At 32.3% G+C, this 27,963-nt stretch overlaps 2 protein-coding genes across 8 annotated transcripts in view; one reads left to right on the top strand and one right to left on the bottom strand.

The window, feature by feature from the left end:
• The first annotated feature begins 3,337 nt into the window (after window positions 1-3,337).
• Window positions 3,338-13,626, top strand: LOC111059059 (charged multivesicular body protein 2a). Of its 2 annotated transcripts, XM_039439116.1 has the most exons (5): window positions 3,361-3,539; window positions 4,805-4,980; window positions 6,364-6,498; window positions 7,753-8,015; window positions 8,046-13,626. In XM_039439116.1, exons 1-4 carry the CDS (start codon window positions 3,372-3,374, stop codon window positions 7,982-7,984), a joined length of 711 nt encoding a protein of 236 aa, XP_039295050.1. In that variant the 5' UTR covers window positions 3,361-3,371; the 3' UTR covers window positions 7,985-8,015; window positions 8,046-13,626. The 2 variants fall into 2 exon arrangements, with proteins under 2 accessions (XP_039295049.1, XP_039295050.1); XM_039439115.1 differs by having other exon boundaries at window positions 3,338-3,539; window positions 7,753-11,066.
• LOC111059057 (ETS homologous factor-like) overlaps window positions 11,774-27,963 on the bottom strand; it is a 72,436-nt gene continuing 56,246 nt past the window's right edge. The window contains exons 1-8 of one of the 6 annotated variants that reach the window (XM_022346664.2): window positions 26,849-27,074; window positions 22,958-23,051; window positions 21,401-21,506; window positions 19,806-20,084; window positions 19,110-19,217; window positions 17,590-17,877; window positions 16,275-16,467; window positions 11,774-15,089 (exon numbers count right to left, since the gene is read on the bottom strand). In XM_022346664.2, coding sequence (XP_022202356.2) covers window positions 14,957-15,089; window positions 16,275-16,467; window positions 17,590-17,877; window positions 19,110-19,217; window positions 19,806-20,084; window positions 21,401-21,506; window positions 22,958-23,044 — 1,194 coding nt within the window. In that variant the 5' untranslated portion in view covers window positions 23,045-23,051; window positions 26,849-27,074 and the 3' untranslated portion in view covers window positions 11,774-14,956. Of the gene's footprint in view, window positions 15,090-16,274; window positions 16,468-17,589; window positions 17,878-19,109; window positions 19,218-19,805; window positions 20,085-21,400; window positions 21,507-22,957; window positions 23,052-26,848; window positions 27,075-27,963 lie in introns of those variants that run through there. The other 5 variants (XM_022346665.2, XM_022346663.2, XM_039439114.1 and 2 more) reach the window with 5 other exon arrangements.

Below are 27,963 nucleotides of genomic sequence, written 5' to 3'. Positions count from 1 at the left end.
GCTGGAGAGCACTTATTTTGCGAGGAGTTTATCTGCTGGGCATTCATTTATTTTTTGGCTCTCAAGAGTTTCTCCTTGAAGTTCTTTTTCAGCTGTCCTTAGATTCTTGTGGTGCTCATAAGCAAGAATGGCCCAATTCTTGAGGACAGTTAATTCTTGACTCATCCAATGCGGCTTAGTCCTGTTCCTGGTTCACTTTTTTGCAGTCTGTTGCCTTTCCGGGAAGACAATGTCGTACAGGTACTTGAAATTGCTGAAGAATTTATTAAAGCTATCTTCTGGAAGACCAGGAATTATAATTTCGTTCCAATCCACCAGATGCAGTAGATGTTTGAAATAGTTTATCTGACTTTCAATAAGTGGACGCACAAGTACCTTGGGGGAAATACTGGAGATGTCAGACATATAGCTTCATGGTCACTCAAAGCGTAATTCTTGATAGAAACTCTGCACGAACTCTCTGGTAAGTTGGTCACCACATTGTCCAGACATGCATCCATCCTAGTAGGCTCACTCACAGTGCAGTACAGGTTCAATGACCTCATTACATTGACACAATTAATTGTGTTAGTGGCTGAAGCATCAAGGAAATTGAAATTGAAATCCCCGCCCAAAACAATGTGGTGGTTGGGCATTCTATTAAAGATGTAGAGAATGACAGATTCCTGATGTTCCAGGAAGTAATCTGGGTCACCATTGGGTGAACGGTAAACACTTATAATTATTAGCTTGGGCTCCAGAAAAGTGACACAAAATGAAGCTTCTTACAGTGGTGAAAGATATCCAGGTTCAAGTGTTTTGCTTTGTTATGGTCCAGTAAATCCTTTGACACAAAGATTGCAACTCCTCCATGTTTATGTGTGGTTCGACTAAAAGAGCTAACTAGTAGATAATCTTCGAAATTTACCATCTTCAGCTGATCCTCACATAGCCAGTGCTCAACAAAGCATAATACTTTATAACTCGCCTTACAAATTGTCATTTCAATATCTAGTCTTTTAGATAAATAATTAAGACACTGAAGATTGCTGAACAGGACATTGAATCCAGGGTCAGAAACTTCAACACCGTTAGGCCCAGATTCAGAACTGGACCAAGTCTCAAGAAAATTATTGGAGCCAGAAGCTAAGTATTTTCCTCTTTTTGTGTAGCTTCAAGTTTAAATTGCTGTTATTGCTACTTTGCTTTCTTGTAAAGTATTTTGCTACATAAGACAATCTTTCATATCTTTTCATATTTTTTTTAAATTATTGTATTTTTCCATATTATCATTTTGTACCTTATTACCATATGTGATAGGATAAATATTACCATTTGTACCTTATTTCTTTTTATGATTTTTTATAAGTTTTCTATATATTATATTTTAAGATTTTGCATTTTCTTGTAAAGGAGACATGTTTGGGGAAACCCGTTGTCTCCATTGTAGATGAATAAATAAATAAGTATTTTTTGGCCAGAAATCTTCCTTGTACACAATATCAAACTCACTATCCAGAACACCCACCTTCAATGAAGCATAAGAATCTGGGTGATTCAAGACAAGTTTCTCAACAGTGGAATTACTAATTCTTTGATTCTTAAGAAATTCTGAAAGGCTCTCACAAGTTGTACCTGGTATGAATCATGAGACAAAAAAAATTTTTTGTGGTCCCTAATCGATAGATTCTCTACACCAATCAAACTACCAGTAATAAAGTTCTTGTTTTTCCTGGTATTAGCGTTGATTTCGGAGTAACAGAAATTTTAGTGTTCAATGCAGGAGTTTCTTTTCTAAGTTTGCGTCCTTTCTTCCTAACCACTGTGGACCAGTTGTCAATGGGATCTCCAGCATTATTTTCTACTGGATTGCCAGACGAATCTAAGGGTGGAGAAGATAAGGAATAACTATTATAAAGGTTCTCAGAAACACTTGTAAATTGTTTTAAAAAACAAAACTTGTTTAATAAAACTTTCATGCTTAGTTTGCATCAAGAATAGCATGCGAAATTCTAGCCTCTCTTGTGCTTACGATAGGCTATACATTTCATAGGCTAATTCAAACATGTTGCAAACAGGGACATTAATAGAGTCCAATAGCTGCTACGGAAATGCAGAATTAAACATGTACAAAATTAAATTTACATGAATCCGCGTTCCGTAGACGCTACTAATGTTCCTGTATGCAGAGAGAATCAGTCAAATCAATGTTGGCAAACAAGTCCTCATCATTCAATATAGATTAAAACTCATTGCGTATGCTTCTAATCAAATGTCAATAATTAATTGCTACATAATCACATCATCAGTCCTTACACCAATATCGAATAAATATGCTAGATTTAACAATATTAGTGTATTTTCTAGTCTATCTCTTCCTAGGAAAAGAGAGTTCAATAGCCATTACACCCATTCAAAGAAAAACAAAATCAAGGCTGTTTAAACTGTAAAACCTTAATTATTATAAATACAATTTTCTAAATTATAAATTTCTCATAAACATGCTGACTACGTTAATTGCTTTTATTTAAACAAGTTTAGAAATTAATTTATTTTAGGTTATTGTTATATTGTCAAAATTGTTTGATTAGGGAGACCTGCTCTAAGATAAGTCCAGAAACCAGGCAACTGCTAAACCATTTTAAAATTTAAATTTATATGATTCTTCCAAAGGTATAGTAGCTTGGTTTACACTATGTAGCAGAGCTATATAGCTCTGCTACAAGTTCGAAAAGTGACACTGGGGATCTGCTATATAGCTCGGCTATAATATAGCAGTTTTAAGCCTATTTTCTCAGCCATATAGCAGAGAATTAGCCATTCAAAATTTTCGGTAAATATCAAAGAGAATCTGAAATATATGTAGATCTGCTACATGTCAATTTTTGCTTATAGCAGAGCTATATGTAGCTGCTCTGTCCTTGATGAAGGCTGCCGACGCTGTTTACCGTTGTTTAGTGCCTAGTCTGGGAAAAAGAAAAATAAGATATTGGATAATTATCTTTATTCCAGTCAAATTCACTCTCCATCATTGAACAATAATTTATAGATCAAAAATAAATGCCCGCAAAGCACAGTAACCTACTAGCACTCTGACAACAAATGAGTACGGTATATCTGGTGTAAATCCAGTAGGCGCCAAACAGCTGCGGCAGCCTTCCTTCAAGGACAGAGCAGGTAGATCTAGCTCTGCTATAAACAAAAATTGACATGTAGCAGAGCTACATATAGTTCTGCTACATAAAATTAGCGCTAAACCTACTTATAGCAGAGCTATATGTAGCACAAATTTTATATAGCAAAGCTATATAGCTCTTCAGCTACATAGTGTAAACGTAGCTTTAAATTAAATTAGTTTTTTAATAGATAAACTCATTTTTTGCAGATCAAACATGGAGTGGCTATTTGGAAGGCGTATAACGCCAGAAGAGATGCTCCGTAATAACCAGAGAGCATTGAACAAAGCAATGAGAGACTTGGACAGAGAAAGAGCTCGAATGGAACAGCAAGAAAAGAAAATTATAGCCGATATAAAGAAAATGGCCAAGGAAGGTCAAATGGTAATAAACTTATATAACTTTCTTTATTATTCAATATTATGTGGAAGGTACTTCTGGTAGCACTCATAATATCGAAGGCTTTCATTTTTTATGTTAAAATAATATTTATTGAGTTTTCTAATTTCTAGATCAATGCCATAGTGTCAAATTTATTTTTTCTCAGTTTATTTAAATTTTGTAACTGGGCACCCGCCGCAAAACCTTCGAGTTTGGCAGGCCCCCCAATTGTTTTGAGTTGTGAATAAAAATGTTGATTCATTGATTGATGCTTGGCGTCCCTGGATAGATCGCGTCATAAATATAAACACTGAATAGTCAATACTAATTTCATAACCTTATTTCGGACTTTTAAAATAATATTATCTAAATTTGGGAGAGAAATAGTACAAGGAGTATCCTTAGTTTTTCTCTCCCATTCAGTGTTTTCTTGTAAAAATTATAATAATAAATAAACAAATAGATAAAATAAATAAACAAATAAAAATACTTATCCACAAAAAAAAACTAAAAACTTATGCCAAACATTATCATTGTCAGTGTAGGGAAACGTTCTTTGATTTTGAAATTTTGCATGTGGGTACGTCGATATTCGACCTACTTCTAGTCCTGTGAGCATGAATCTATCTTCTAGTTGAAGATAATATGCATCATATTATAGAAAATTATCCAGGGTTTGACCAATTCGGCCAATCATGTCTCATAAAATATTTAAAGACAATAGGTTTACATGATTATTCAGTACTTGAATTTAAAATGAAAAAAATAAAACTACTTTTGAAGTAAGTAATAAGCTGTGCCATTCAATTAATTACCGGACGAAAAGTTTTTTTTAACTGAATTTTTGAAGAAATTTCAGAATAAGGATAACGAATACATTTCAACCTCAAAGTGTTGGAAGATGAGTGAATTTTGTTTTGAATTTTCAATTTGAAACTCAGATTTTGCAGGCCGGGAACAGCAATGTCTCCCGGCTACACAGGCCAAAAATTTATTCACTCTTTGAATGTTTCTAATTTTTTTTTTTTTTTTTTTTGTTGGCCTATGATTGCATATGCATATATATTACCGGATACTTAGTTGAATTTGTTTTATTTTAGTGATAAAATTATTCACTTATGCTGTATTTAAACTCTTTATCAAATTTAGATTAGCGTCGTCTCCTCATCCTAATTGAATCAGTGACACTACAATAATTGTCCTGAGGATGTTAAATCCTAGACCTACAACGGACAGCTATAAATTGAAATTTGTTTTTTGTTTTACAGGATTCTGTGAAAATTATGGCAAAAGACTTGGTGCGAACGCGACGCTATGTGAAGAAGTTTATGCTGATGAAAGCAAACGTCCAGGCTGTATCGCTCAAAATACAAACGCTGCGTTCCCAGAATGCAATGGCGCAGGCCATGAAAGGCGTTACAAAAGCTATGCAAAACATGAATAGGTATGATTTATTATTTGGACATAGTTTAGTATTTCAACAGAGGCCTAATTAAGTTTCATTATATTATATTCATCCGAGCTCGATTCAAAAAGAAATTCGATACTGAAAACACAAAGATGTTGTCAAATATCAAGATTATTTATTTATTTGTGTCAAAAGTGTCAATATGATGGCTACTAGCTCTAGGAATAAATGTATTTTATGAGTGATGATTTGAATTTTTTAAAGCAGTCACTGTTTTATCTGCCTTCTGAATAGTTGTTGTGTTATCATGTGTATTGAAATTGAATTCTATGATGCCATCAATCCTACAAGTGTGAGTAATGGATGAAGCAGAAGGTATTAAAGGTCTACTTGCGTAGTCACATTATCACTATTTGCGTAGTCACTCACTAATCACACTATTAGTTAGAAACCTGGAGAGTTGACAAAAATTCAGTGGTAATTATTTTTAGTCGTGTACCGGAATTTGAAATTTTGTTTGTATCCTTAAAATTCTAGAACCTTATTTTCAATGTAACTGACTAAAGTGTAATCTGACTAGTTATTTCAATCCAATGCTACTCTAATACCTTATCAACTTACCTCACTCATGATGATCTTTAAATATAGTTATGTCAAATCAGTTGTTCACAATAAAGTGAATTTGAATGTATTCTACCATTTCATATTCGTTTACAAATAACTACTGTATGTTACTATGGGGTTAACCAAGAAAGAATTGTTTTCTGTCAACTTATTATTACCCTATTAGAATAACAACCCAATAATTCCAGTAGAATGATGATGAATAGTTACCGTTCACCATTTCCCAAATACCTGCACTCTTTTCTAAGTTACTATGAATTGAAGTCTAGGATTCTCCAGTGGATCTTGTCTGAAGTAATCAACTTGGATGATTCATGCTTGAAATCAACATTCTTGTTGATTTCTTTTTTCAAATCGATAACCTTCATCTAAATTGTTGAATCTCCTGAAGCTGAAGTCGAATTTCGTAAAAAAAATATTTAAACATTCTGTTGCTGAATTTCAACATGAGCAGTAAGTTATTAGCTAGCAGTAGGTTTCAAGACAAGAGTGAAATCTAGTCAGTTTATTTCATATAAAGCCAAATCTCTTGTCAAACTGAGTAAGGGAATTTCCGTTTCAATTTAATAACTGCACCAGATTAATTTTTAACTGAATCCAACTATATTGAAGAGACTTGAGATTTTGTCAATATTCCACTCTATTTCAAATATGACAAAATCTTGAAGTTTATTCAATGATTGAAAAGTTCCACAACATCAACATTCACTCTACAAACTTCATTATGAATCCAATTAGTTTTAACCAGTAACGTGAATATTTTTATGAGTAATATCAATAATTTTCTGATGGCAGGCAAATGAATCTTCCACAAATACAACGCATTCTCCAGGAATTCGAAAAGCAATCGGAGATGATGGACATGAAAGAGGAGGTGATGAATGACGCCATCGATGATGCGATGGAAGATGAGGGAGACGAAGATGAAAGGTGAGAAACTAATTATTTTTATTTATCATCTCCTTCTGATATCAATTTAAATATAGTTTTTCATCGTTAATTTATTCGTTCATAACCCCGTTTTAAACTGAGAAAATGTATTCAATTCATTTTTCTTCTGTCTGTGACCAGAAGTGTATATACCGGATAGACATTATTGAATAATGAAAACATAAAAGTTCAAATGTTTACACTAATCTCAAGATGACTGACAAAACATACAATCTCCTCCTCATTCAAAGAATAGAGAGTGATGTTAATTAGCTTCTCTCGGAGCACTTTCTTGATCACTCTCTCCTCCAGCTCCCGCATCTGCAGTGGAAGTCTATTGAGATTTTTAATGCGCGCATTGGGTAGCAAGTGTGCAGCTTAGCTAATCTAGAGTAGGGAAGGTCAATGTTGTCTCATCGATTAGTGAAATACTGTATGATAAGCAGTTTGTCAGTTATCGCTATGAGAGCGAACCAAAAATGTTGTCCCTAAAGGTCCGCTGCGGCTAAAGTACATAACCTATAAATTCATTATATTCGATGATTCAATGGATTTTTATGTTGTATGATCATTATGGCGGCAGATGAACTGGAAGGTTTCTGTTGAAAAGAGTGCCATACACAGTGGATGGATGTGTGTACGTCTTGAGGGAAGATAATTAAATATCATAGAATTATTACAAAATAAAATTCCCTTTAAACTGATCAATCTCTTCCAAGGGTGCTCCTAGAGGCAGTGTTGTTTTTTGACGTCTCCTCCTTGCACTATTATAAGTTTTATTATTGATTGTGACGATTCTATGTTGCAAAGCTTTTCTTTTTCATGCAAATCATGGAATAAATGAAATTTGATTTGATTTGAATTGTTTGAGTTCTATATTGCTTTTACGATTCATATCTAATCGTTAGGTTTGTAATCTCAAATTTTCAACACAAAAGCCGTTATAATGAACTCCTATGGAACACTAGTTGCACTATAGGTGCAGTATATATATTATAATATATAATATATATTGGCATCTCTTATAGCATTTAAAGTTCAGTAAATTGGTTTCTCTTAGAAGTGACGCGAATTTTACAGTTTTAAACGGGTCCCACGTGATCGGTTTTACAAGTAATTGAGAGAAGCCCATACAGTGCAATTTCTCCCAAACCTCAACATAACCTCCAACATATTGTAATCTTGCCACTGAATTCTATATCATGGATAGAGTAGATGTATAGCGTTGACTGAATCTTTGGGTGTGTTTTACAGCGAAGCAATAGTGTCGCAAGTGCTGGACGAGCTTGGACTACAGTTGACAGAGCAACTAGGCGGTCTACCCGAAGCGAACAACTCGCTGAGCGTAGCGAGCGGCAAAACACCAATGGCTGCTGCTGCCGCCGCCGCTGGAGGGGGTGGGGGAGGAGCCAGTGGAGGCGGAGGGACACTTTCCGATGCCGATGCCGATCTACAGGCGAGACTGGACAATTTGCGGCGCGAGTGATAACAGAGTGATTGGTTAATAAGAACGTTTGGTTGATGAGCGAGATTGATAAGAAAGTTTGGTTTAGAAACAAACACACTGATGAGTAAGGGTGTGATCACATTTAATGTGTATATTGTGCAAGTGCAAGCTTGGTTATCTTATGCATGACCAAGCGTGCAGATGAGAAGCAAAATCTGGAAAGAGCAATGGGAACACTCACACTGAACGCTTGCATTTGCTGGTTACGTTCAGTGTGAGCAGCTAAGTGCAAGTCACAACGTGTTTCAATGGCACTTTTCAAATTTTGTTCTTCGGCTCATGGATGATCAGATGTGCATTTATTTGCAAATATACGTATTCAATGTGATCACACCCTGAGGCACTACTCACACTAGCGGAGACTCAAATCGCGAAGTGACTCCGTACATCAACGCTCCAAGTGAGTTTTGTCGTCTGTATTAACAAAATTCCTAATTCGAAATTAAAATAATTGAAATCTGACATCTAGTTAACATTATGCTGTATAGTAAGTTACAGTGCCCTTAAAACCCTACCCCAAACTATTCCCTAAGCCAAATTTAACCTTCAAATACCGTCTCAAACCCCATAATAATCCTCGACTCAAATAAGAACCAGACCATGTTAGGCGTATTCAGTCGACGATTTTAGAGTCGACAGGGCAGGAAGCTCAAAAGACACTTGTCTGGCCCTAAGACTATCACTGCTAGGGATTTTAGCCGTTCGTGCACTCCAGATTCGGTGACTGAGTTTCTAAGCGACTGGACATTTTGGTGGCAAAGAGACTTGAGTATCCTGTATCTTCAATAATGTGAGGTTAGGATTTGAACTGGAGTAGCGTGGATATAAACGAGAGCACGTTCAATTTTTTGAAAAAGTAGTAATATTTTCCATTTTATACCATTAAAAAAGTATAATAGTGTAATATTATACAATTTTAAATGAGTCAAGTCGAAAGGTCTGAAAGACTGGTATTATAAGACTGGGCCAAGCCTGTTGTTCCTTCCTAGTCATATTTATATGATTTGTGATTCTGTCCACAAATAAATAAATATTAAATATCTACGACTGGAGTCTTACGATTTCGTTGTACTAGTGTGAGTAGAGCCTAAGAAGATACTTATCAGTGAATGTTTGAAGAGCTTCACATTGGACTACAAGTCTTGTAAATAAAAAAGGGAAAAGTACTTTGCATTAAATCCGAAATTGTAACTCTGCAAGGTTTGTTGTAATTTTCTCTGAAGATTGGCGAATCTCTGCGATGCGAATGGTTAGACGAATGATTGTTAGATAAGTAAGTGTTAATAGGCGGATTACCACATATATAAGTGAACGTGTCCCATACAGTGAGAACATTATTCCCGTACGTTCTAATGGGGTTATTCATATTCGCTCACTCAGGCTGAGTGGGAATAGTCCCATTAGATCTTATAGGAATTATATTTTCACTGTACTGGTCACTGATATGTGGGAATCCACCTTAAAGTTCTTCAGATTGAACTAGAAGTCTATTGTAAATAAAATATATACTTTCAATAATAACTGTATACTGCGACTCGATTATTATGTGTGCTTTTATGGCCTCGCCAAACTTGCAACTCGAATATCAGTTTTGATTGGGGTCTCCAGTGAAAATTTAAAATTGGTTATCAGGCGGAGTTAGAACTTGAAAAGTCTTCTCTAACAATCAATCTCGAAGTTTAGATGCGATAGGCTTTTATTGTAAAAATGCAATAAGTTAATTGAAACTTTTCCTATTGGAATTAAAGATACATATGCACCATCACGGGTTTAACTGATATAAATCAGCTGTTGGTTTAAACCACTAATGAAACACAGTATAATAATTCACTTTTCCGATTGGAATTAAAGGCCCATAACTATTATGCACCATCTCGGTTTTAACGGAGATAAATCAGCTGTTGGTTTAAACCGGAAATGAAAAACAGTATAATACTACCTTCATGTAGGTTAGCGTTACTTAGATGGTGCATATTGTCCCAACCCCCAAATCTATAATGAACAAAATCTGTTACAATAATAAACAATCTGACGTAAGACTATGCATCAAAAATGAATAGTTTGATTTCATTGTGAGTTCAAGAGAAAATTGAGGATGAAAATCATAAAAGAGATACTTTTAATGATAACTGGATTTTGAGACCTGATGATTTTTCTGTTTTGTCCAATTGCAGTTGAAATCGATAATAATTGTAGAATTTATGGCCTATATTGTAAATAAAAAGGGACTATTTTGCATTATATCATCGTCATTGGTTTCAACTATTTTATTTTAGTACTGTAGCTGAGATTAAAACGCATTTATCAATAATAAAGTTGTCGCTACAAAATTTCAACTTTTATTCATTATTAGGCTATGTTGGATATCTATATAAAAACTAGATTTTTATATAATCAATTCAATGATGAGTTTGGCATGAAATATATTTTTCGTAGTTTCCCCATCATTTTGAAATGAATGTGACCGAATTTTGAAATGGAGTTCAACAATATGAGAAGACACAGATCTGTGCTGTATCTGTGCTTATCCATCAATGGTTGGGTATTCAACTCACACATCTACGAAACAAGTATAAACTGGATTGAATAAGATTATATTATGGGAATTTTGAAATCAAAATCAAGTATATGGACATAGTGCCGATTGCACAAAAGCCGGTTAAATTTTAACCGTGATTAATTTCACGAGAACCAATCAGAGAAGGTCTTTTTAGAAAAGACGGCTTTTCTGATTGTTTCTCGTGAAATTAATTACGGTTAAAATTTAACCAGCTTTTGTGCAACTGGGCCATCTTACAATAGTTGAATTGCTCAATATCCTACGATTTTAAAATCCGTTCAGACTAATCTTTGAGATTTTTCAAATGTCGCAAACAATACGAAGATATAATGCAATGCGAAGATATAACCCAAAATATGTGATACTTGTACAGTTGGTGAAGTTAATATTACTATAATTTTTCATGTTAAATATTTACATGTTTATTTTTCAATTATTCTAGCATAAGACTACCTAAAAATTGTGTATGTATTTTAACGTTTATGCGAATAAAAGCTCTATTAATTATACTCATCCATTGAGTTATTTTCACTTCCGTAGTTACCTATTTTAAAATGTGTACTTAAATCAAGAAAAATGAATATTTTTAGTATATGGATTCAAAAGAATTTCTACAAACAATTTGAAATTATATTTATTTTATTGGTGGTGTATGTTACTTAGTTTTCGTCCCATAATCAGAATCTAGATGTGATCTAATTGTAGGGGGATTCCAGACTACCTGTGATTAAAATGATCTTCAAGTAGGGAGTCCTCTCTTGAAAACTTTGAAATCCTCACGCTCTTTCATTTCTCAAACTGCAAAAAATTACTTTCTTTTAATATGGTACAATAATGCTATAAAAGGAGTCGAGATAATTCACGTCATGTTACCTTTCAGCTTTCTCAAAAAAAAGAAGTCATGTAAATGCAGGAGGGGAAAGCTTCTAACGTACTCAACGTGAATCATTAAAGTACTAATAAATTTATAAGAGTACTTTACACAATATGCATGTTCAAATAAGGACAACTTTCTCTTCGATTTGTAATTTGTTCATGTATCTTTGATAATTAATTCAATCTAAATCAAATGCCTAACAACTACTCGATATCTCCTCCTTAATATAAATTCAAGATCATTATTCAAATTACTACTGACGAGAAATATGTGAGTAAATTTAATGGTTAGTGAAGTAAGTTCCCAAGGTTAGTGAATGAGTACACAAATCTTCACAGAATATTTCCATTTAATTCAATAATCATATTCTTAAGACTAGATAGATACACATACAGTACAAAAAGTAGAAAATCATCTAAACTGAATATTATTAATTTGTAACTGTTTGATTGTTCCGTTCTATTGATCAATATTTTTGATTAAGTATAAACTTGTGACGATATAAAACAACATTTTCTATGACAATGGACTGTTCTTTAATACAGATATATTTTTCATTGAAAATAATTATTACCATAACTTTTTATCAATATATTTATCAAACAATAACATGTTACATCTAAGGTGATAATATTTACATTATATACAATAGGTTTTTACAGTAGTTGTAAGTTTTTTTGATTTTCTTATCATGAAGGTAGTCAGTCTTATGATTTAGAATTTGTGATTTGGATTGCAAAATTAGAAAATTGACGGAGAGTTTTTTTAAATAATCTAGAATTGTTACACTTTGAAGCTGAAAGAAGTGAGAGATACAGAAATCATAGTCAAGTATAATAAATTACAAAGCTTAAAAATTAGAATATGAGAATCCATATAAATTTATTCTGAATGAATAAAATTCAGAATCTACGATTATGAGTTTACAATCACAAATCAATGAAGAAATATTTTGTGGTAACCAAGACAAAATAAATTTGATATAATTAATTTATTGAATAACTTTCCCAAATAATTTATTTAATTGATTTTTGAAACATGAAAACAAATTTTCTCAAGGATATTATTATTTTTAATTTACTGAGTGATATATGTCGTAATCTGTAATAAGCACAGCCAATATAACTTTCGGCACAGTTATCATGCCCCAAGGTCTTAAAGTAATCAGGAATATTATATTTAATTGTAAATGGGTTTCAGATTTATGTGGCTAATCTTATTTAGATTAGAGAAGGCAAAAACCCATTGGATTAATTTCATCTATAAATTAATGATAATAGAAAAAATAATTATCATGATTCACATCTTATCAGTTGAAAATACTTATAATATTTGCGTGATAATGGAGATTAATGAACTTTTATTCATGATGAGAGCCTCTAATCTAATTAGCATAATTAAGAAACTCATACTCTTAGTAATCAACTTATAGTTTCGTTGAATGTCTTCATCTAAAACGTGAATTAGTTTTCTCTTTACATATTTGCCCTTAGCAAACCCACATTCATTGGGAATATTCAGAATACTTTTTAAATCATCATTGATTGAACTTATAAATTATATAGATTTATGAAACTAAATGTATAAATTTATAAGATTCATTAAAAAAATTATGTTTAACAGTATTATTTTTCATTTTAAGATCAACTTATTATCCAAAAATAGGATAAAGACAGTAACTTCTAAATCAACACTCAATGGAATACTAAGATTATTTATATTCGATGTAGTAAAGATATCTCTAGAAATGAATTAATCAACTTAATTTGATGTTCTGTACAATTATTTGTTTGGAGATAATAGTAATAAACTCATGTGAGGATTTAAGAACATTAGAATTATTTTAAGGAAAATCTTTACAACATATATGCTTAGAAAATATTAGCACCAATAGAACTCGAAGCCAATATAGCATTTTACATTTTAACTAAATTACGAAAGAGAAGTATACAAAGCACAATAATAAGATAGTTGGTTACTTTATAACAAAAAAACAGATACACATTCAATCTTATCACGCCATTAAAAGGGGAATCATCATTTTTAGACTACAGTACAGAGTTTGATCTCTTTCTATTAAAAACAGCCTGAATAAGTATCTTCAGAGATCATTCCAAAGCAAACATAAAATATTAGATTTTACAACTTATTTCAGTCATATAATGGTACCATACCACACAACAAAAAAAAATTATCGTCTACAATTTTGATTCCACCCATTATACAATACATAGTTTACTATTTATAGTATATTCTAATGAATCAGCATTTCCACAATATAACATGAATGTATATTTCAACGTGAAAGATTGAAAAACTCAGTTTGTTCACATATTTACCACATATCACGAAATGCTTCAATTCACTACCTATCAAATTCTTCAAATGAATTAAACGTGAAGCTTAATTTCATGAACACATTCATTTTCTGTAAATTATTGTTACATCATACACATTTTCTGAATTTGCCATCTCATTTGAGAATATTCAGATTCATCGCTGAATCTAATTTACGACTATAGGCTTCATCATTCATATAAGGTCATGAACTAAATTCATCATCATCGCATCCAAGTTCATTATCACACTTATGAACTTATGGCATCATATCACTATTATCACAAATAATATGAATTGAGATGATTTTGGACCGATACACAAATTCTCTAAAAATTATCACAGTTCTTATTAGCAGACCAGGATCTCTAACTTTCAAGAAGTTGATGAGCCTTTTAGATATTTGAAAACACTTCAAGAAAATTGAAAAAAGCTGAAGGCACTCCAAGAACTATATTGACTCCAGATTGGGAATGCAGAAACTTTGACTTCTTACATCAAGATTGATATTCGATTCATGATGCGTCAAGATTGATGAGCCCAGCTTCATAGTTCGTCTATTTTTATAATTTGTTTACGATGAATAAATATTTTGAAAGAGGTTTAAACTTGGCAGAGTCTGGTTTTGCCTGATCAACGCCTTTGGTCCAAACTGATAGACAAGACGACTGGGATTTGGTACTAGCACATTTTTCTTGTAGTAGTGCCTGAAATGAAAGAGAAATTCTGTTAATTTTCGAATTCTTAATCCTTCAAGGATATCGAGGACTTTTGAAATCAACAAAATTTTATTGTACTGTTTCAGGTACTACTACAAAAGCAAAGTGCTAACAACGCTTTTGGAATGGCTATTACGATGGGAGACCAATTTGATAGAAGTTGGAGCATGAAGAAGATAGAGGTTTGATAGAGCTCGACAGATCCTGGTTTTGTTAAATGATTGCCATCGGTCCGAACTGATAGACAAGACGAGTTTTATTTGATTTTAGCACATTTTTCTTGTAGTGGTACCTGAAATGAAAATAAAAATATTCTGTTAAAATCCGAAATCAAAAGATTTTTGATAATAACAAATGTCATTGTATTATTGTTTCAGCTATGGTACTACTACAAAAGTAAAGTGCTAATTGAATACTATTTGTAATACTGTTTCATTCTTGGAATGTGGGCTTTTTTTCTAAGATAGATAACTATTTTTGTAGGGATTTGAGCTCTGCAAGGCCTGGTTTTGTCTGATCATCGCCTTCGGTCCAAACTGATAAACAAGACGCCTTTGGACGGGTATTAGCACTTTGCTTTTGTAGTAATACCTGGAACAATATTATACAAATATCAATAAGATTCAATATTAAAAAGTCGTCGATACAATTATAATAATTAGAAGTGTTTATCTTCAACAGATGTAGAAGAGTATGAAGGAGAAGAATTCGAGATACTATTAGAATCGATGAGGAATAACCAATCTTTCGGTGGGGAAAAGCCTTGTTCTAATCGTTACATGCACCCGTTCTACATCCTACAAGGAAAACTTTTCTTTTTAAACGTTTGACTCATCATATCATAGGAGACGAAGAGGTCACGTTTTATCTAGGCTGTTTTAGCCTATCATCGGTCATGGTTCATAACACTGTTAAACCTGATGTTCAATTTTAACTTATGATGCTCAATTTATCCAAGTTTACAGTCTACAGTCTGCTTTATTCAAGTCTACAGGGCTACTTAATATTTTCTATAGAATTAAAATTCACATATCAAGAAATAAATATCTATTTTTATTTCTTGATATTTAAGAGTAGGTAGCCCTAACAAAAAATGTACTTACTATACATTTAGTGAGGTGCACGTTATAATGGGAGTGAAGGAAGATAAGAGAATAACGTTCCGATCCTTTGCCTTGCCACTTCCTTCTATACAGGATGACTGATACCGGTATATATCTGATGTAATATTAACTGTTCATCCTTGTTTTAAATACTCAATAATACTGTATTTTATTTCCCAAGAAAAAATGCTTTTCACCGATTAAATAATGAATTTTCATAATTGTGATCGAATATAATTATTTGTTAATTATATTTCTACATTGTTAAAAAACTGTCTGGCAACGTAGCAGAGCTAGAGGAGGATAGCGCCATCTGCTTTGACAAATGATTGACACGGATAGCAACACCAATGTTAATCAAACACTGTCATTATAACGTGGACCTCTCTATAGAACCCTACATTCTCTGTAGACCGGTTTCTATCAATTACTACTGATGAAACATTTAGCATGTTCAATCAATAATAGAAATATGTTCCATCAAAAAATCACGTTTCAATGCTCATGATAATCTCACAATATTTGTGATCAAATATTTTGTTAATTAATTATATTTCTACATTGTTAAAAAATCTATCTGGTAAAGTCGCAGATATAGAAAAAGATAGCGCCATCTGCTTTGACGAATAATACATGTATTTTATTGATTGATGATTTATTTGATGAATGTTACCTCATGGCTCTGCTGAATTTCTCGAAGTTCATCTCGGAGTTCTCCTTCTTTTCGCCCCACAGTTTGGCTACCTTCTCACTCTGCACAAATCGGAATGTGCCCTTCTCGTAGTCCTCCCAGCAAATGATGCTCGGACAATACCTCGAGTCGTTTAGCAGGTCTCTGATGAACTCCCACAGCCTTCCTACTTTTTCTGCAATCAATTCAAACTAATTAAACAAAAGTAATACAATAAATTATTACAAAATTGTCATTTTTTATGAGTTTGCATAAAATGAGTTGAAACGTGGCCCTCCATCCGAAGAAATTACACGGTTGCCAAAAATGTCGTAATCAGTGAAAATTGTATATCAGAATAACGGGGAGAATGTCTTCTTTTTATTGGTGTCTGGATCATTTTGTTCCAACACATGATTATTTTTCAATTAATGTTCATCAATGTCGAGACATTTCGAGCAAAAAACATGAAGTTTTCGACATGCTAGAAACCTTTTTTGTTTCAAAAGATAAGTGAGTGGTGAAAGCGAGAAAGTTTCTTAGAAATAATTTTTCCAATAATGTCAAAAATAGTCTGAGGATCGGATTTTGGTCTCTAATGGATTTTAAAGTTAGGAGACCGGCTGCATGGTAGACATTGTGTACTAAATTCTATACTGATGGCTGGAAATTCACAATATATTTGACTGAAATATTCCAACTGCAAGCAGCTGGTTGCTATGAGAAAGGCTGAAATGCAACACTGTATATTGATAATATGAGGCAGGATTGTCATTTTCACTCTTTATAATCATGTGGCTTGCAGCACTACCTCCGTAAACAAAGCCATAGTGAATTCTGGTGACGTCAGCACAGGTATGACATCCACACCAATAAAAATTTGTTGATTTCAGCTGATCTATATCAGATAGTGTTTTTATTGGTGTGGGAGCCCTACCTGTGCTGACGTTACCATCAACCACTTGTCTTGCACTTTTGCTTACGGAGGTAGTGCTTGCAGACGCTGAATTTTTCAAGCGTTCTATCTCATGTTTTTGTTATCCCAGAAATGTATAGCATAATGGAGGCACACCATTCAGCTGCTTTCCTTGACTTTGAAACTACTGAGAGGCCATGATACACGTTCTTACAAGTTAAACGGAACGCTGAGATCTTCGGAAAAGAAACAGGTTTGGGCTAAGCAAGTTGGTCCTTTTCTAATGCATGTTATGATGTTTGTATCATCAAATGAAAAAATAAACAAATAGGTAAATAGATTAATAAATAATTGAATGAATGGTAAAATAAAAATTATGAATGAATAGTATCCTCTTCTCACCTGGTTTCTTTTTTCGGATGCCCCTCGGCCTTCCGGGCCGTTTCTTGGCGCCTCCCTCACTAGTCAGTACAACCGCACTCTCCTCCTCAACCACGGTCTCCTCTTCAGACTCGGCCTCCGAGGAGGATGTCGCCTCCTCAGCTGCTGCCGCCAACCCAAAGGCCGACATCGGCATTACGGGCAGTGTAGCGTAGTCGACCGTCTCGGCATTGTGCTGGTTCAGCATTCCCATCAACTCTGAGTCAGATGGGTCCTCGTATCCACTGTCGCCTGCGCCCGTAAAGTCTTCTGCAAAAATCGAAAATTAATCAATTAATCAAATAATAATTTTAAAAAAATAATGGAAACCGGACTTAAAGAGGATTAATGTACACATACGCTAGCTGTTCCGAAAGAGTTAAATGAGTGTTATAACCAACTAATTCATGAGTAAATTTATTACAATACTACCTGAGGATACAACAGAATTAATTAAAAATGTCTTGTGGATCTTGTCCATTATATTGACACACCGATTGTATTGTCGGTCTGATGGTGCTTTTTTTATAAAGGACTTGGCAGGATTAGAAGTGAGAGAATGCCAGTCCAAGACTGCTCACAGATATGAGTGAAGGAGAGTGGTAGAGAATATCAAAGCACAGCACGGGTGAGCTTAATTATTTAATTTACTGTTTACTAGGTTTTGATGTTTTGCAATAAACCGAAACTAGTTACTACGTTAGTTGTTCCAATAAATGTGATTGAAATAATTTTTAATGATTTTTACTAATTGATTTACTAGGTTTTAACAACCAAAGCTAGTTACTATAGTTATTCCAGTTAGTAATGTGGTTAGTTACCTTACACTAGTTACACTAGTTAATAATGTGGTTGAGATAATTTTTAATGATCTAGTACAACAATATCACATTCACTACTGCACAGAAAGCTGTTCAGGAAACAATGATTTACTACAACAAAATCACATTCACTACTGCAAGAAAACATCATTTCCAAATAAAATATCCAACAGACTAAGAACATACATATAGATAACAACAAATACAGATTGATATAACACTTCTCACGAATTACATACAGTGTTGGGTTCAGCTGGGCTTCAAACATATTTGAACATTTTTGGTGGATTTGTTGAAATTTTATCGCCTTTATTGACGCATGAAGATTACCTGACTTCCGCATGAAAACCCGATTCTGTATTACAGCGGATATTTGTGGTTTCAAGTAGGTAAGATTTCGGATTAATCACTCCTTTATTGATAACATATACTTCATATTTCAGCGTTCATAAATGTGATACTCCAACATTCAAACAATAATCTTACAGCAAATTCAATAATTGCAACATGATTATGATATAAAACAATTTCATAAAAGAAAAATTGTCATATTATTTCAAAAACATTTCATCTAATGAATAGGGATTTCATGCTCAAATAATAGCATATTCAACAATAAACATTAAACAAAATCTAGAACAATTTGAATAAAATAGGAAGATGATAAATTTGATAGCTTACCTTGTAGCGGATAAAGACTAGCATTATCTCCAGAATCATAACAACTGGAAACACTGATTAATGGCACCATTTGACTGGAATTCGTGTAATGGTCCAATGACTGGAAACCTAAAAAAATGAAAATAATCAAGTTATAGTCCACATATTGAAATAACTTTCAAATTTTATTACAGTACATATTAGATTATAGATGTGACTTAAGTTTGGCATGTGAATGAATAAAGAATCAATTGAAAATCTAAAAAATCACAAATCCCGTCATACTATAAAGTAAATATATTTGTATAAGGTTTGGCTATTTTTCCTATATAAAAGAACTATATGTGTTACAGGAATTTTCATGAAACATGCAAGTGGTCTATTAGATGAATATTTTTTTTAATACAGTACCTAATGCATTTTTATAACAGCTTAGCATAACTACTTAAAACCTGACCCAAGTATACTACACCAACAACCTACTAAAATTAACTTGAAAAACTACACAGACACTCGACCTAACCTATCAACTTGAATGTTTCAATGTGAATATAAAATTTAAACAATTTGACCTAACCTAATTTAACCCAACCTAACTTAACAACTTGATCTCACCTAACAAATTCATCTTACTATAATCTAACGGCGTGACCTACTAGTACTGAAATTGACACAATATAAAATAATAGAGAGTGAGTTGAGATATTCAAAACTTACTGGCAAAACTGAGATCTTCATTGTGTTTGAGTTTCATGAGGTTTGCATAGAGTAGCAGAGCAAACTCTCGATTTGGTGTGAGTCTAAGGAAATCATCGCGGCTGCATTGACTGAGTCGGCCGCCATCTTTCAAATCCGAAAAAGCCACCATGGTGTTCGTTTCATCTGCCATCGCATCGATGTTGTTCTCTTTGGCCACAGCCAGCACCCACGTTAGGATGTCTGTTGTATTCCATCGCACCACCGGCTTTGTCGTCCATTCTAGTAAGTTCACCTTATCTGAAACAAAAAATTTTATGATGAATACTTAGAACATAAAAAACACAGAAATGATGATATTGTCATTGTTGATGTCAAAACGATTTACCTGTAGCAAAAATGAACGTAATACAGTAGGTAATTTGTGATTGGATGTTACATAAAATCACATCCAATCACAAACAGTACAGAGTGTTCGGGAAGTCACTATGATCTTGAATTATATAAATGTGATAAATTACTGAAAAGATTTAATGAAAAATTGCCATGAACCATGAAGAAAGAAACATACTAAATTAATTTTATTAAAATATCTGGTGATTTATTTCATATTCATAATTCAAGTGCACAGTAATTTTTTGAACACTCACTCTGTTGTAAGGACAAGAAAATTGTACCAAAAATTCTATGATTAATAGAGAAATTTTATAATTATTGATTAGATTCCATAACAAGTCATAAGAAATGGGTAAGCTGTAGAAAAAAATTCTACTCTTAATAGGGAAATATCGGGGCACCGAGCTTCGCTCGTTATTTTTATTTATTGATAAACAGAACACAATTCTCTAAAATGATCGTGTTTATATTTTACAACTTATGAATTTCGGGGATGCGATATTTTGATTTTCCACAGAATCACTCGCTCACTTTTTACTATCCACAGACGACGAAAGTCTCAGCTGTTTCAGCCAAGGATGAATTATCCTTTTAATGACGTTCAGCGAGTTTTCCCAAAGATGAGACCAATCGAGTGCAATCGAATTTTTATATCATAATAAACCTACTAAGTTCCAAATTTCGTGAAAATCGTTAGAGCCGTTTTAGAAATCCGTTGAACATAAATAAATAACCATAAATATAAATACAAAAAATATATACATATATTGCTCGCTTAATATAATAGGAATAATTGAATGAGAATAAATATCATGTATATTTTAATTTGAATAATTCTATCATTGATGAAGAAGTTTTGTGATTTAGACGTTTTATGATAAATAGATGGAAAAATATTACAATGGTAATTGATATTACCCAGCTACATTCAACAAAAATATTATTATTAATACAGTTTACAGTTCATAAATAAATTCTGTTCAGCTTGAAAATAGCTTTGGTTTTTATTCTTCACAGTGGTTTGCGAATAGCAGCCAGATCTCTTCTTGTGAACTAACTAAACATAATCTTATGTAGGATGTGAGTAGTATCATACACTGTCTCAAATTTTGGACTGATAATTTTCCAAAGGATTCTTTTCAGTAATACAAAAAATTTGAAGTATCAATTATTTTTATTTTGTTCCAGGTTGATAGAAAAATATAAGTTAAAGTACTTACTTTCGCCTTCACCCAGTTCCATAGGTTGATTATCGTAATAAGCTGTGTTAAGATTGACATCCTCATTTATGACGTTTGTTATGGATGAACTTTCGAAGAATTCGCTCTGTTGAAAGAAATTAGAATTATTAGTTATTAGTATAATAAAATATAATCAACACATATAACAAAATTTATTATAGATGGAAAAAAAATGAGAGATTGAAGGATAGCTTCAATGGATGGGTACCTTTAGTAGCTTAAGAATCAATATTATTTTTTGTCAAGATAAATCCATAAAAGGTCTACAAAATACGATTGATTTGCATGATTTTTACATTGAATAATATCATATTCTAATATGTTCAATCTTGAAAGTTAATCATTCTTCATTTATTTCCAAAGACTCATAAATTTAGAAGTAGCTATTATTTTCAATTTTTCTTGCTACGAGGAGCTTCTAGAAAGGGACTAGTTTTCCCAAATATTGTGGGAAAATTTCATCTGCAAAGGGAATGAAATTAATATGTTTTTTTGATCTTAAAAGTAAATCATTCTACACTTATTTTCATATTTAAATCCATAAAATTGTTAATTGGACAGGGATAGGATCAGCCAGGAAACCGCTAGTATAGCCTACATTGAATATTAATTTTCACATTATTGAATAAATAAGAACAGTAATACTCAATGAATTAAAAAAGACAAAGTTGATAAGTGATGACTTGCCAACTTGATCAAGCTTTCAAACATATAACTACGGTCCTAAAAAACTGATAATCTAGGCGCGAGGCAAGGTAAACAAGTAAAAAACCATCATCATCAGAACTAAAACACTGTATATTGCAATTATTGTTGAAACTTATCAAGAAATGACTCAAGAAAGTTGTTGTTGCTTGTCTTCAAGGTCGAAACTTATCAATTGAAGTGTAAAGAGACTACTATTTTACTAGTTAATGACCCAATATAATAATTTCCTACTTAAACTTCATTTGGTTATCTGCGGTTGGTCTATTAGAAAAATATAGTGTATTAGAGTAATATAGTACGGTATACAGTTGGTGAAACACAACTGCTTGAAGTTTAATAAATTATTGAATGTTACTTGTAAAAATTAATGAAGCATATTTGGATAGGTTTTTAGGTGATAAATCAGCAAATTTGGCATGTTCTGTTGAAATGGGTTTCCCACAGATTTCAAGTGGAAACTGAAAAAATTATTTAATTTAAAAATACTATAAAGAAGACAGTTACTGTAAACTTAATACTGGACCAAATTAAATTCATTTAAAACTAATTAAATATTACTGTCGATTATCATATTGGCTGAATTTGAAGTTGAAAGATAATTCATAGAAATTATAATTTTATTATTGCAACACGAGACTTCATCATGAGGATGCGATTAAATTAATTTAAATGAAGTTTGAACCAGAAAAGAGGTTAGTGGCCCTATATGTGCAGTAATTATATGTGTTTGACAAATATATTGATTAGTTTAAAATGTAATTTAAGCTTATATACAAAAATAATACTGGCAAAATATGAATAAGAAAACTGAAAATTCTTGAAACTCACATCATTACTGGAAGTCATCGACATTGAATTGAAAACCAGACGGCTTAACGAATCAGCATCATCACAATCATTCATTTGCATATACATCACGTTCCTGCAGAAAGAAAACTTATTTATATTATCTCATTACAGTAAGTTCACAATTCACAGACACTTCATACTTTACTACAATGTGCCTTACGGTACATTAATTCCAATTCTGCACTTCATAACTAGAACGAGTTGCTGACAAGACAAGGTCAAGGGTCATAGTCAACCATTTTTCAGGATGGAAATAGTCAAATAATGAAAGTAGATTTTTCAATAAATATTTTATTCATGAGTGGAAGGTGCAAAATATTCACAAGGTGAAAACTTGAATACAGTTCAAAGGGAACTGAATGGTTGAGTCTTTGCAAAGGAACAGGAAGAAATTTTTGTGCTTTTTTCTAAACTATATAGAAGTATTTTTAATATATTCAGTTGATTCAAGAGTTTCTAGATTTAGGTTCATTATTTATCATTATCAAATTTACTGTATTTATTATATATTACAAATTTATCAAGAAACTTTAACAAGGAAAATATTTTTTTTAGATAAGAATAGGATAAAAATTATGATTATCAGTTCAATACTGGACTGCAATAGAGGAAACTTCTATTTATTTAGCTGTGATTGAATTGATTTGTTCCATTTCCATATCTATTTAATCTATATATTATACTTATTTTCGAAGAGTTAACTTTATGAAGATTTACCTTAACGTCTATAGAATTAATATGAAAATTGAGATTTTTCAAATGAAGTAGGAATAATTAACAGGTTATTTTCAATAAATCAAGAATTAAATAAGAAAATTAGAAAAACTAATCCACGATGCACAGAAAAAGTCTAGAGTTTAAAAAATAATTCTAAAATCAAAAAGCTAGGAGGCAAGTTAAGAAGATAATATGCTAAAGATCAATCTATCAGTTTATTCATTCTCAGAAACGGAGTGAAACCAATAAACTCAAAAAATGCTAGCATTATGTCGATACCATAACCGTTTTACTATCTACACATCTGCTTTCAAAGCACTCTAAAGCATTCGTAGACTATCATAAAAATAGAGTTTTTCAGTACACTTTGGAACAGCCACTCTCACAAGTTCTGATAATGAATACGACCCAGAGATTGCAGAGAGGTGTGATTCATCTCAATGTGACAAAAAACAAATTTCAATATTCCAATTCGTCCTATGTTGAATCTTCTTATCGTGAAATTGGATGAGTCAGACAATCTTCTTAAAATTGTTGATGAAATTGAATTAGTCAGAGAATATTCACACTATAATTGATAACAGAGATGGAATTCAACTCGAATTAAACCCATTCTGTAGAATAACAGCCTTAGCTATATCAAATCCATGAAAAGAGTATTGAAACGATGACATCATCCAGGCGTTTGAGAAATTTTCTAGTGTCATAGTAAAAACTATTGATTTATGTTATGGCTAGATAATTGCTAGATCAACTTTTTATTATAGCTGGAAATATGCTTAGTTTCATTATGTTATTGTTAGAAAATATTGAATAATGCAATCTTTTGTAATAAAATGCCTGAAGATCATAACAATTTATGTTCATTTTTCAGTCTTTTCAAGAATTAAACTATTGTACAATAGTTAATCTATGGGAAAGTTGGATACCGGTACCTAATATTTTATTTCTCTATAAAAGTTGGTATTTTTATTAAATCATAATTCATCAAATTCATAGTTTGTTTTGATGAATATTCTACAACTTTTTACAAACATAATATAGTCTCAATCACGAAACTTATCAAGCTAATAAAATGTTTTCATAGTTCTTTAAAACTGATAAAAAAACTGGAAAACCTCGATTTTATTCACTATTGTTTTTCAAGTACTGCAGTTGTTCTTCTTGAGTTGCTGAATATTCAATATAGGCTAATATTATTATTATTTGAATTTTCTAGATAAATGTAATTGTTCATAACATTTTTTACATGCATTTAAGACTTAATTGAAAGTACTAATTCAATGAATATGGGTTATTTGGTTGGAGTTTCAGTTCTATTAGAGCATAATACAATCGACATTCCTTGTATACTACGCAAGTCAAAAACATGCGTTTCCCAGTAATCACCCTGTATATTGGCTTTCGCGATCTTAAATTCATGATATTTTAAAATTCATCATTATTTGATATTTTAACATTCTAGTTATTAATTTATTTCTCATCATCCACTAGAAGAAGTACGATAAAACCCTATTATTGATCAAATCTTAAATAGAGTTCCGGTTATTCTGGCAGTAAACAGTTATTCACAAAACATTCCGGTTTGAAATTATTCTATAAATAGTAGATCAATATCAAATAATTTGTCGAACTCTAGTTTTATAATGGAATATGGCTGTCATTCTAGTAGGATTATAACCAGTTTTTCTGATTTTTGGAAAGACCAGACAGATAGTATAAAATATCACATTCAATCATGTGATATACCAATATCCTTGAAGTTAGAAGGATGTCATGTCATGTCATAACAGACATAGTCAATTAGCACCCTTCAAGATAACAATGGTGATAATTTTTCCAATGACGCAGTTGTGAGTGATTCATGAGATTCCTAAATATTTACAGTGAACAATTTGAACACCAAGTTCCCCAAATAATATATACAGTACACCGTCTATTGAATTGAAGTTTATTCTTCATTATAATGAAGTTTATATTTATTCTACTACCTAATTATAGAATCAGAAGTTAAATAAAAATGAATAAATTTATGAAATTAACAAAATTAATCAGTTTAAATTCAATACTATATTTGAGCAATGTAAATGGGAATATTACACTAAATTTTGAACATTGTTCAACAAATTCAAGAATTCATGGATTGAAATGTACATCTTCACTACTATTATAGTGAGACCCTGATTTAAAAAAACTTAGGCTACATCAATTTCAATAAATTATTGGTACTGTATTAAAGTTCTTCATATATATAATAGGGAAATATAAATGAATTAGATTATAGTCATCGTACTGTGAGAAGTTAAATTGTTCTTTTCTATGCATTATTGTTACGTTACTATCAATTTTTTTTTAATTTCTAGATGAAGAATCCCAACTAGAGTCGTTTTCATCATTTGTCCTTCCTAGCCATGACATCATTATTGTGTGAAAAGTATAATATTTACCTTTTATCTAATAGACCTAGATATAATATTCCAATCAATGTAATTCAAGTCGCTTGCTTGGGAGTTTTCAATAATTTTTTAATCAAATCTCAATGTAGCTGTACAGTTTATTACCTAATTGAAATAGCATTTCAACAACCAGCAATCATTTTTTCAGATACATTTTTCTTTATCCCCTCCCAATTAATACCTCTTGAAAAACTCCTGACACCACACTAAATGCACAACACATATTATACATAGAATCCACAATACATAATAAACCGTACAACTAACAATAATTATTACAATAATCTAATACACTTCAAGTTGAATTAAAAAAAGCTACAATCATACTTGACTTTGCACTTTTTGGATACAATAACATTTTCCTATTCATCTCTTTATGAATCAGTATGGTTAAGTTTTTGCAAAAAAGTGCAAAGTTTTTATTAAGGAGTTATTAGAAGAATACTGTACAAACATAATATGCGGAAGCCCGGAAGCAAGTCCAAAAGAATAATTTTTGTTATGATAATCTATTTCATTTCATCACGTATTCATAATAATTCATTTGTCAAATCCACAAAAAATCATTTCAATATTTATTTTTATAACTAGTTGGAGAAAAATAAGTAGGCCTTATCAAAAGAAAAATGTTATTTTTCCTTATCAGAAGGTTATTAATTTCTTATTAGAAGAAAAATGTTATCAAAAATCTACTCACGTTATCAGGGATCGAATCCCTTCCAGTCGGCGGTAAATCCAAAAACACCGTACACCACTAAGTTTCTAGTTCACTTTTTACTGTCAAGTTTATCACTACTAACCAACTTTCGACTTGATTTGTGCGGTCAACAACTTAAAAAACACCGGCTACCACCACAGACAACCGTCAAGCGTCAACTGCAATTCGCAACTGTTTGTTTATCAGCGTAGCGCAGCAAGGTTAAATAACTTCAGCGCGCTACACTCTCCACCAATCAGAGGGCTCGCTGTGCTCCGTTGTCATGGCAACCGTGACGTCGCCTTCACTGACCTTGTGCACTGTGGAATTCACAGAATAGAAGCGTTGCGCGCCAGTCCTGCGCACTAACACACCAATTCACTAAAAACTGTCAGTATTCCTTGTCAATCATATATCTACACTTCCCGTTAAACCAATGCTGTCATTTCAGAGTGAGTTTCAGTCTGTCTTACATGTGATTCACTTTAAATTGTCACCATTCCTTGTTGATAACATTCATGCTTCCCATTTTAAACTATGCTGTCATTCCAGAGTAAATTTCAGTCTATCTCAAAGCAATTCACTTCAAACCGTCAGCTTTCCTCAGAAGCAACATTATTGCTTCCCATCAATCCAATGTTTTCATTTCAGAGTGAGTTTCAGTCTGCCTTACTTTTGACAGAGAAAAATTATAATACAAAATATTTATACTGAAACAAACTTAGACTGCTTTATTCTATGCTTTCGATTCATTTAAACTGTCAGCATACCTTACAAATAACAGCAATGCTTCTTAATAAACCAAAGCTGTCATTTAAAAGCGACTTGCAGTCTGTCTTGAAGTGAATAATTTCAAACTGTTTGCATTTCTCATCAATAACATCAATAATGTGAACCAATCAATCATCAATAGCCTACAGACAACAACCAATAATTGATGGATTGTCTAAAGTGGATTTCTGACTGTTAGAATTTATTGGATGAAAACAAAAGTATTTATGTTATTCATTATGAATGCTCAATGCTGCATTTTGAAGTGAATCTCACAATACACAACAACACACATTGTGTGTGTTAGGCTAGGCACACACCAGTTAGTCAAGACAAGACACGTT

The sequence above is a fragment of the Nilaparvata lugens genome, chromosome 12, assembly GCF_014356525.2.
Source record: "Nilaparvata lugens isolate BPH chromosome 12, ASM1435652v1, whole genome shotgun sequence".
Classification (NCBI taxonomy): Eukaryota; Metazoa; Arthropoda; class Insecta; order Hemiptera; family Delphacidae; genus Nilaparvata; species Nilaparvata lugens.
This window is presented reverse-complemented; position numbering and strand designations above follow the sequence as displayed.

Coding starts and splice junctions, on each gene's coding strand:
- LOC111059059 (XM_039439116.1), top strand. CDS start 3,372: ATGGAGTGGCTATTTGGAAGGCGTATAACGCCAGAAGAGATGCTCCGT. Junction 3,540..4,804: donor TGGCCAAGGAAGGTCAAATG/GTAATAAACTTA, acceptor TTTGTTTTACAG/GATTCTGTGAAAATTATGGC. Junction 6,499..7,752: donor GAGGGAGACGAAGATGAAAG/GTGAGAAACTAA, acceptor TGTGTTTTACAG/CGAAGCAATAGTGTCGCAAG.